An 11,749-nucleotide genomic window follows, 5' to 3' on the forward strand; every position below is an offset into this window, starting at 1 on the left:
GTAAGACTAATATCTCCCTTAGTCTGAAGCCTAGTAAGCCTGATATCTCCCTTAGTCTGAAGCCTAGTAATCCTGATATCTCCCTTAGTCTGAAGCCTAGTAAGACTAATATCTCCCTTAGTCTGAAGCCTAATCCTGATATCTCCCTTAGTCTGAAGCCTAGTAAGACTAATATCTCCCTTAGTCTGAAGCCTAGTAAGACTAATATCTCCCTTAGTCTGAAGCCTAGTAAGCCTGATATCTCCCTTAGTCTGAAGCCTAGTAAGCCTGATATCTCCCTTAGTCTGAAGCCTAGTAATCCTGATATCTCCCTTAGTCTGAAGCCTAGTAAGACTAATATCTCCCTTAGTCTGAAGCCTAATCCTGATATCTCCCTTAGTCTGAAGCCTAGTAAGACTAATATATCCCTTAGTCTGAAGCCTAGTAAGCCTGATATCTCCCTTAGTCTGAAGCCTAGTAAGACTAATATTTCCCTTAGTCTGAAGCCTAGTAAGACTAATATCTCCCTTAGTCTGAAGCCTAGTAAGCCTGATATCTCCCTTAGTCTGAAGCCTAAGCCTGATATCTCCCTTAGTCTGAAGCCTAGTAAGCCTAATATCTCCCTTAGTCTGAAGCCTAGTAAGACTAATATCTCCCTTAGTCTGAAGCCTAGTAAGCCTGATGGCTCCCTTAGTCTGAAGCCTAGTAAGACTAATATCTCCCATTAGTCTGAAGCCTAGTAAGACTAATATTTCCCTTAGTCTGAAGCCTAATCCTGATATCTCCCTTAGTCGGAAGCCTAGTAAGACTAATATCTCCCTTAGTCTGAAGCCTAGTAAGCCTGATATCTCCCTTAGTCTGAAGCCTAGTAAGACTAATATCTCCCTTAGTCTGAAGCCTAGTAAGCCTAATATCTCCCTTAGTCTGAAGCCTAGTAAGCCTGATGGCTCCCTTAGTCTGAAGCCTAGTAAGACTAATATCTCCCATTAGTCTGAAGCCTAGTAAGACTAATATTTCCCTTAGTCTGAAGCCTAATCCTGATATCTCCCTTAGTCTGAAGCCTAGTAAGACTAATATCTCCCTTAGTCTGAAGCCTAGTAAGCCTGATATCTCCCTTAGTCTGAAGCCTAGTAAGACTAATATTTCCCTTAGTCTGAAGCCTAGTAATCCTGATATCTCCCTTAGTCTGAAGCCTAGTAAGATTAATATTTCCCTTAGTCTGAAGCCTAGTAATCCTGATATCTCCCTTAGTCTGAAGCCTAGTAAGACTAATATCTCCCTTAGTCTGAAGCCTAGTAAGACTAATATCTCCCTTAGTCTGAAGCCTAGTAAGACTAATATCTCCCTTAGTCTGAAGCCTAATCCTGATATCTCCCTTAGTCTGAAGCCTAGTAAGACTAATATCTCCCTTAGTCTGAAGCCTAGTAAGACTAATATCTCCCTTAGTCTGAAGCCTAATCCTGATATCTCCCTTAGTCTGAAGCCTAGTAAGACTATTATCTCCCTTAGTCTGAAGCCTAGTAAGACTAATATCTCCCTTAGTCTGAAGCCTAGTAAGACTAATATCTCTAGTTAATAACATCTGGTTGATGTGCGGTTTCCCATGTGGGGGACCAGGTTCAGATCCATGTTGTTACACACAGACCCACAGCATCTGTATGAAGTGTAATATATATAATATCTGATTTAACAGGATTAAAAAAGTAGAGTTTTAGTCACCAAACATGTGTGAGCTTGTAAACTTGTGTGGATGAAAACACACAGAGACTCAAACACTGGATGCTTCACACACACGCACGCACGCACGCGCGCGCGCGCACATGCACACGCAAAGAGACTCTCACACCGGATGCTTCACACACACACGCACACACACAAAGAGACTCACACCGGAAGCTACAGACACACACCGGATGCTTCACACACGCACGCACGCACGCACACACACACACACACACGCACACGCAAAGAGACTCTCACACCGGAAGCTACCCACATAGACACACCAGATGCTACACACACACACACACACACACACACATACACTTTGTTACACACACACACACTTTGTTACATGTCTGGCTGTGTGACGTCAACTTGTCAGCATGAAATAACCGCACCAGGATAGCTTAGCAAGTAGATAATCAGACGTTGTCGCTTTTGGAATTTACTCCACACCCATTTATTATTAAAAACATTGAATCAGGGCTATGAAATTACAATGCCTGGTCATACAGCATTCATTCAATGTACATAATCAACAAATAGTTTTCACAGACACAAGCCACATCGTTGAGAAGCATCCAGCTGCACAGCCGGAGAGCAAGGCTCCCAGGGCCGCGCTTTGGGGGCCGCGCTGTGAGGTCCGCGCTGTGGTTGGAGTATTGCAGCTTGGTCTCTGTGCACGAGACTGTGAGGAACGTGCGAAAACAATCGAAAGTAAGTAACGTTAGTGCATAACTAACACTTTAATAACTAAAAAGGAATATAAATATAGGAGAATTTGACAACCAAATTAACTATGATGGCGCAAGGGATTGAGATATAATAATTATTGTGTCTAATGGCACTGACTTCAACGACCGTAGCCTAAGTATTAACCTGCAAAACTAATCGTTAGTCCAACATTAGTTTAACGTTCTGTTATATTTCAATTGCCTTACTTACTTACTGCCTAAATATATGGTAAGGGTATACTCTTGCTATACAGTATGTGGATATGATAAGTAAATGTATGATAAGATATGATGAAGTAAATAAGGAATGGTGAATATTACATGTATGTGTATACTGGATATTAACAGCAGTATTATAGGCATACAGCAGTATTGTACAGCAGTATTGTACAGCCAGCAATATTATACATTATTATTAGGGCTGTCAGTTTATCGCGTTAATTAGATTAATTAATTACACAGCAAATTATCGTGTTATGAAAATTAACTCAAAATTAATTACAAAAAAAAAGTTTTTTTTTTTTTTTTTTTTTTTTTTATATAATATTTTTTTTGTATCTCATTCATTCCATAAGAATGTAGAATACACATTTACAGATGTTTTTTAATATGGTCCATTTGCATGTTCTTGGTATCTGATTCTAGGGACATCTATGAATCTCAGGGAATGTATTCCCAGTGTCAGAAATACTGTGGGCTAGATCCACAAAGAATTAATTGCACAGTGCAAGTTGCACCCTTACTTACAATTCATTATGAATTGAAAATGGGGGACCCTGATGTAAACAAGACAAAAGTCTTTCTCTGATCTGCATCCCCTTAACAATTGTGTGTATTGAGCCGTACTGTATTGTACCCATTCTGCAATCTGTTAATAACATTTTCATTCAATCACTCAATCTGCGCTGTGATTGATTGAATGAAAATTTTATTTTGAGTAAATTGTAATGAACCAAATGAGAATATCAATATTTTTTTGTTATCTTTGACTGTGAATAACACCATGCTCAAATTGACCAGACCTGAAAAATCTAAGCAAATTAATAGATGGAAGATGATCAAACAGAAGGTTTTGTAGATACAGTACTGAATTCTGCCATCCGGACACATGCAATTTGAAATATGATTATAGAATATCAGGCATAAAATGGTTATGCGATTAAAATGCGATTAATTAGATTAATTAATTACAAATCCTGTAATTAATTAGATTAATTTTTTTAATCGCCTGACAGCACTAATTATTATACATGACTATTCTATGCAAGTAGGCTATGTCTAAGCTATTTTACAGTATTATACACAACCTATGTGCAATATGCATAAGACTATGAGCTATATGTGGGTATGTCAGGTTGTCTTGTGGTCAAAGTTATGTATGTGGAATCATATAAGAATGTTCAATTTGACCAATTAGGCCCTTTCTTTTTCTAGATGCATATCACCATTAAAAATGGTGAATCTTGATGCACCACATGCTGCCAGCACTTTCATTGCCCTTTCTGCAATACATCCTTATTCAAACGAACAAGGTTGAGAGGTCCATTTTAAGCAGGCAGTTTCCTATGAAGGTAAAGTTGGCCAACATTCTCTGGGAAATGCAAATGGGGTTACAGTAGAGACCATTAGAGAAATTAATCAAAACTAACCCTTCTGTGATGTCTGTGGCAGGTAATAGGTATATGATTCAGATGTTGTAGCATATTCAATTGACAAATGATCTCTCGCTCTCGCCCTCGCTCTCTCTCTCTCTCTCTCTCGCTCTCGCTCTCGCTCTCGCTCTCTCTCTCAGGGGAAGGAGTCCAGCTGGAACTGCATAGCTGTTCCTCCATCCATCCACCTATCTATTCTTCCCTACCTCCTTGTCAATAAAAAAATATAAACAAATAAAGCCGTTCCGTCCTCTGAGCTTTTAAAATTGACAAACTGGTTTAGGTAACTTAGAATCTAGATCACAAGTCAGTTTTTTGGGAAAGTTATGTGAACACAGAAGAGCTTGTGATAACGGCTGCAGTGGCTACTTTTGTGTTATATTGTTAAGATATTGTGTGAGCAAATAAAAAGAAAAATACATTTTATGAAGTATAGTTAATATAACTATATATTAATTTGAATGTAATGTATTAATGTATACTAACTATACATAACATTTGTAATTAATGTATAGTTAATTTACTCATACAGTATGCACATCCTCTGGCCTGTTTGTAGAACTTCCCTGTGTTGTTGACAAAGCTAAACCCTATTGATATGAAGTCGAATGGGAACATGAGGATTCAAGATTCAAGATTGTTTATAGTCATGTGCACAGTTAAACAGACAGTTTGCCATACAATGAAAATCTTACTTTGCTAGTCTCTGTTCAGTATTGCACTACTGAGTTATTTGCTGCTATGTTTCAATATAATAATAATAAGAAGAAGAAGAAGAAGAATTATAATTAATACTTTTGAGTTTTTATTTGTTAGCATGGAAAAGCAAAGAAACGTGATTGTCAGTTGTGTATACAGAGCTCCAGATTCAGCATTGAAGGACTGCATGGAGGTGTTATTTGCCCAGACTCAGAAGGTTACATTCATCTGCGGGGATAAATCACTGTACATTCTATATTGCTCACTAATAAATACTACCATATCTGAACTACTGTGTGGAGATTTGGGGTAACACTTATAAAAGTAACTTAAAACCATTATGCACACTACAAAAAAGAGCAATTGGGATTATCAATAAGGTAGGATATCTGGAACACACAAACACACTGTTTTTAAAATCACATGCCATGAAACTCAGGGACCTGGCTGAATTTAAGACTGCACAAATCATGTTTAAAGCACGAAACAATTCACTCCCGGGTTACTTTTCGATCGCGTGACATTGTTCAGAAAGTTTGGTGCACTTGACAAATCGCTGTGTGAAAGCAAACCGAACCAAATTAAGAATGCAACCTAACTGCAACTGCACCCCCCCCCCCCTCCAGAGTGACAAACATGGCACTCTGCAATAAGTCTGCACCTAAATAATAATGTAATAAAAACGGGTTATATGATCATTAGCAGGGAAAACTGCTGTTTGTCAAAATGCCCTTCAATAACCAACTGCACAGCCGGGGTACAAAAGAGTAACAACTGTATTAGATAAAAGCACCAATGATGATCAGATCATAGTTACAGGGGACACGGGGTTAATAATCAGGCACCGTAAAGTGCTTCTGTTATATAAGTAACTGATCACAGTCGATACACAACCATATGGAACACACAATAGTGGATACAATGTAAAATGGGTTAGGGTCATTACAGGGTTAATGCCCAATCGCCTCTACGAGCGGAACGTAACACATTTCATTCACCAGTTTCGCAGAATGTATCTGGAGAAGAAGGTATTTGAACACGTGACGACCGGCCGCGTTGTTATGCAAAGTAGTGCCGCGCGTGCAGCGCGTTCCTGTGTGCACGCGCGCGCGCGCACCAATAATGACCCGCGTGGGTCCCTGCTGCTCCTCCTGACGTCATCACCCGCGCTCAAGTCGCGTCACAATAATAACAACACAAATATAATAATGCGCACATGTTGTGTGTGTGACTGTTACAACTTCTGATTAGTCATCATCACTTTTATTTGTTATTTCTTGTTTAGATGACCGTCGACTCACAATGGATCCCAACACAGTAAGTAAGTGGATCTTACTGTCCGAGGGGAACAGAAGAGCGAGGCGGACACGTGAGCCGCAGACATATCCTGATCACCCGGAGAGATTTGACAACAGTTCTGAAGTGCTGTGTGGAGAGAGTCTGACTGGACGCTGGTACTGGGAGGTAGAGGCCGAGGGATATGGTGTTGCTGTAGGAGTGGCGTACGGGAGCATCGACAGGAAAGAAGTGGGAGACCCGAGATACAGAAGAAGGAGCGACAAGCTCTGGTTCTGTGAGATTAACCCTGTTCATCCTGACGAGGCTGGTTCTCGCTTTACTTTCTATCACAACCGTGGAGAAGTCCCCGTGTTAGTCCCGGGTCCCCGCCGCCCCCTCCTCTACAGACTCCTGGGGCTGGGTCCCCGCCCCCGCCCCCTCACCCTCTACAGACTCGGAGTGTATCTGGACTGGCCCGCTGGCCGCCTGTCATTCTACCGGGTCTCCGCTGATGACGACACACGGACCCACCTTCACACCTACAACACCACGTTCACTGAACCCCTCTACCCGTGGTTTCACATCTTCTGTGGAGAGGTGACCTTGTGCAGAGTATACCAGAGTAATGACGTGAGTATTTCTGTTGGCATCTTCCTGACCTGCATATACACTGTATATATCATTGTCAAATTAAGTGTTGATAGCGTGGATTAATTACCACGAAGAGATGCTATAGCATTGAATGAATGAATGAATGAATGAATGAATGAATGAATGAATGAATGAATGAGAACTTTATTTAACAGATTGCAGAATGGGTACAATACAGTACGGCTCAATACACACAATTGTTAAGGGGATGCAGACCAGAGAAAGGCGTTTGTCTTGTTTACATCAGGGTCCCCCATTTTCAATTCATAGTGTAAATAACTAATAATAATGTGTAATTGTGTAGTGTGTAATTACTGAGAAAGTTGCCATCGTTAATATAGTACGGTACTTTGATTTAAATGTCTCAAGCTATAATGTTCTGTGCAATAATATACATTTCATTAGGTGTTTTTTTTATTTACATTTAAAAAATAAAATTTATAAACCTTTGGAAATTTTACCCGGAGACAACCGAATGAAACCAATAGATAAGAGGTTGCTGTTACAATGTCATAAAGATAATAAAACCCCACGTTATCAAAATAGATTTGACTGTGACGTATGGGAATTCTACTTTGGTCAAACTTTAGCACAGTATTGATGTTGGTATCTTTTAGAAAACAACACGTTCTGTTCCTTTTTTGTATTCCAGTCCTGGACGAGCTTCACACCTGACGTGTCAACTGTCTCTACAAGCACCGTATACAAGTAACCACATTTTAATACAGGCTCCTTTCTGTTTCCCCTGCCCTTCAAGATGTTAACATTTGAATCTGTACAAATTCTAAATAACAATTTACTTTGAATTGCCATACTTGGTTTGAATGACTTATATGTTATAGAAAGTGGAGTATACACACACAGTACATTTCGCAGAGTAGATTTTACTCAAACTGAGTACATTTTACTCAAACTGAGTAACATTTTAGTAAGTTTGAGTAGTAGTAGTTGAGTAGTTTGAGTAAAATTTACTCTGCAAAATGTACTCTGTGAAATTTACTGTGCACTAAGCCTAATATCTCCCTTGGTCTGAAGCCTATAAGACTAATCTCCCTTAGGCTGATGCCTAGTAAGACTAATATCTCACTTAGTCTGAAGCCTAGTAAGCCTAATATCTCACTTAGTCTGAAGCCTAGTAAACCAGACCCACAGCAACTGTATGAAGTGTGATATTTGTATTTGATTTATCAAGATTAAATAAGTAGAGTTTTAGTCACCAAACATGCATGTTGTGAGAGTGTACCTCTCTGCTGTTCCAAGAACTATAGCTATTCAGATGGAGCCCTAATGTTTCATGGCTTTAGAAAGGAACTTAACTTCAATTCGAGCAAAGCTTGGATGTGTTCTCTATTGCACGTGTGCCTATATTGGGACAGAATTATTGGACTGGAGGAACTGAATATATTGCTATCATTATTAAACGTCAGTTTCTGCATCACTGTAGGGAAAACAGACATTAGTATAAATCTGATTCTTTGGTTATAACCTGCATCTGAATCGTTCTGATACAGGTGTTCCTATGGTGTCTCAGGTTCAGGTTATATAAACACACATACTAATAATTATAGAGCCAACGTTATAGTTGTTTGAATCTTTGCCCCAGATTCAGGTTATATAAAAACAGATGGTATATAAAGCCAACATCATGTAATCTTTCTAATACAGCAGTTACTATTGTGTGCCCCAGGTCCAGGTTGCCCAGTGCAGGTGTGTTCGAGTGTGATTCCACAGGGCTGGTGTTTGGAGTGGAGGGGGAGAGGGAGGTGCAGTACGAGACCGTCCCATGGGACGAGAGCCTCCTCCAGTCAGATGGCATGACTCCTGCAGGTCCTCTGTTCAGGATCCAGTGTCCTCAGGGCTCTGTCTCCCAGCTACAGCTCCCACAGGGCTCTGTCTCCCAGCTACAGCTCCCACAGGGCTCTGTCTCCCAGCTACAGCTCCCACAGGGCTCTGTCTCCCAGCTACAGCTCCCACAGGGCTCTGTCTCCCAGCTACAGCTCCCACAGGGCTCTGTCTCCCAGCTACAGCTCCCACAGGGCTCTGTCTCCCAGCTACAGCTCCCACAGGGCTCTGTCTCCCAGCTACAGCTCCCACAGGGCTCTGTCTCCCAGCTACAGCTCCCACAGGGCTCTGTCTCCCAGCTACAGCTCCCACACTGTTTAACTTCAGCCGGTAAGTCAGTGTTTGTTGATGACATATTGCTAATTATTTGCACATTATTAATCTAATAACCTTATGAAACGGTAGCACTTTGGGCGACATTGTTGACATGACATTATACATAGGAAAACTATATAATGCCCCAAGTCTTCATACAGTACACTCACAATATTTGAATAGATGAGATTCAAAACACAATGTTTATTATATATTAATAACAACAACAGTTTGACACAGTGTTAGGATGCATCTCAAATGGATATTCGGGGTCTCAGCTTTCATTGATATTTGGTGATTATTTGAAGAATATAACTGACATTTATTAAATCAATGATTTAATTAATAGATTTTTACCAATGCAAGGAATGCACAGGAATGTGCCTTAAGGCCCTCCCATAGTCGAGCGGACCATACACGGAGCAAACTCCCGCATGCTCAAAGCGGACCGAAAGGGTACTCAAAGCAGACCCACAGCAGAGTCCAAGTGCGAAGCTCCTATTTTCTGACGTGCGGACGTCTGCGGTGCCCACTTGGTGTCACACAAACTGGCGTGAGGTGTAAACTGGTGTAAACTGGCGCGAGACATGTAGGAAATTGGTCCACGGAGATCCGCTCGACTATGAAAGCTCAAAGAGTCCAGTGGACCTCCGCAGAGTCCAGTCCGTGTACAGTCCGCTCGACTATGGGAGCACCTTTAGGGATACTCAGTACACTCAGCACATAGGTCTGCTGTCAAACAATACACTCAGCACATAGGTCTACTGTCAAACAATACACTCAGCACATAGGTCTGGTGTCAGACAATACACTCGGCACATAGGCCTGCTGTCATACAATACACTCGGCACATAGGCCTGCTGTCATACAATACACTCAGTACATAGGCCTGGTGTCAAACAATACACTCAGCACATAGGTCTACTGTCACACAATACACTCGGCACATAGGCCTACTGTCAGACAATACACTCAGCACATAGGCCTACTGTCAGACAATACACTCAGCACATAGGCCTGGTGTCAAACAATACACTCAGCACATAGGTCTGCTGTCAGACAATACACTCAGCACATAGGCCTGCTGTCACACAATACACTCAGCACATAGGTCTGCTGTCAGACAATACACTCAGTACATAGGTCTGGTGCCACACAATACACTCAGCACATAGGTCTGCTGTCAAACAATACACTCTGCACATAGGTCTGCTGTCAAACAATACACTCAGTACATAGGTCTGGTGTCAAACAATACACTCAGCACATAGGTCTGCTGTCACACAATACACTCAGTACATAGGCCTGCTGTCACACAATACACTCAGTACATACTATAGGCCTGCTGTCACACAATACACTCAGTACATACTATAGGTCTGCTGTCACACAATACACTCAGCACATACTATAGGCCTGCTGTCACACAATACACTCAGTACATACTATAGGCCTGCTGTCACACAATACACTCAGCACATATCCCTGCTGTCACACAATACACTCAGCACATAGGCCTGCTGTCACACTATATACTCAGCACAAGGGTCTGTTTGCCCTATCGGTTATATTGTGCGTTACAACAAATATATTATTTGAATCTGAATATATACTATGAGTAAAAGTAAACAGTATACACAAGGTGCAGTATACACAAGGTACCCTAACTGGCATGATATACGTCATACGTTGTAGTCCGTGCAGGTTTTGGTGGTTAAGAGTCCGACATTCCTAGTAATGCATAATACAAAAACAATAGAGAAACAGAGGTATGAAACAACGTACAGCATACGTACAGCATACGTGATCACAGAGGTATGAAGCAACATTTCTGTTGTCCTCCACAGCGCTGTCCTGCGATTATCTGTCGTTAGCTGTCGTCCACATCACCGATGATGGGTTGAGGACCATCTTGGAGCCGCTGAGGATTACCCGGACTCACGTGGTGGTGAACGTACCACACCTCTCCCGCTTTGGTTTGATATGGCGGCTCCTCGAAGGGCTGTTCCCCTCACCTCGATCAATAAGCAGCCTGATTCTGCTCCTCGTCCGACGACCAGCACGGTCTGAACACCAAGTACTGGACGTGTTTCTGCTGCCGAGAAACGTGCTATACACAGACGTAAGTTAGGGTCCAGTTAGGGTACCTTGTGTATACTGTTTACTCGTACTCTTAGTATACATTCAGATTCTAATTCTGTATTGCCTATTGTAACATATAATATTACCGGGGAGGGAACGGGGTGGGAGTGAGGTGGGAACGGAGAGGGAACGGGGGGAGGGATAGATAGATAGATACTGTAAATAGATAGATAGATAGATAGATAGATAGATAGATAGATAGATAGATAGATACTTTATTAATCCCCTTGGGGAAATTCAGGTATCCAGTAGCAGCTCAGTCAGTTGACGGACAATAGAGAGCGATAAAAAAGGACAACCAATGCAACAAACAAACAATGAAGGTCAGCGCTGAAATAAAAAGTTCCAATGAATTAAATAAATAAATGGTGAGCACTATTGCACAGTGTTAAGTCAAATAAAATCAAATTACAGTATACAAATTTAAAATGAATTGCACATTGTCCCAATGGGGGGGGGGGGGGGGGGGGGGGGGGGGGGGCGTGCCCAGGTCATGGGAGAGAGGATACTAGGAAATGTATTTTGTGTTTACTGCAGAACGGAGGGACTGGGAGACCCATGTTACTCACTGGCTGTCGGAATGTAGAGCTATTATTTTAACATGTAGGCCAGTTATTTTAACAAACGAGTGGTACACTTGTTTCTGTGAAGTACAAGCGGACACTTGTCTTGCCAACTCATAGATATAGAATAATGTATCTGAATGAATGCAACCTTCTATTTCTGTGTGCTAAC

The 11,749-nt window shown here is 41.4% G+C and overlaps 2 protein-coding genes across 2 annotated transcripts in view; both read left to right on the forward strand.

The window, feature by feature from the left end:
* LOC311232773 (uncharacterized protein) overlaps positions 1-11,749 on the forward strand; it is a gene marked incomplete at its 5' end in the record, with an annotated part of 152,562 nt that overhangs the window by 122,936 nt on the left and 17,877 nt on the right. The window lies entirely within an intron of this gene.
* LOC311232769 (uncharacterized protein) lies at positions 6,089-11,003 on the forward strand (the record flags this gene model as incomplete). The annotated part of the gene is made up of 4 exons (XM_084338349.1): positions 6,089-6,694; positions 7,368-7,423; positions 8,403-8,887; positions 10,720-11,003. 4 exons carry the CDS (start codon positions 6,089-6,091, stop codon positions 11,001-11,003), a joined length of 1,431 nt encoding a protein of 476 aa, XP_084194475.1.

This window comes from Notolepis coatsorum, assembly GCF_963971535.1.
Source record: "Notolepis coatsorum genome assembly, contig: SUPER_7_unloc_7, whole genome shotgun sequence".
In the NCBI taxonomy this organism is placed as follows: domain Eukaryota; kingdom Metazoa; phylum Chordata; class Actinopteri; order Aulopiformes; family Paralepididae; genus Notolepis; species Notolepis coatsorum.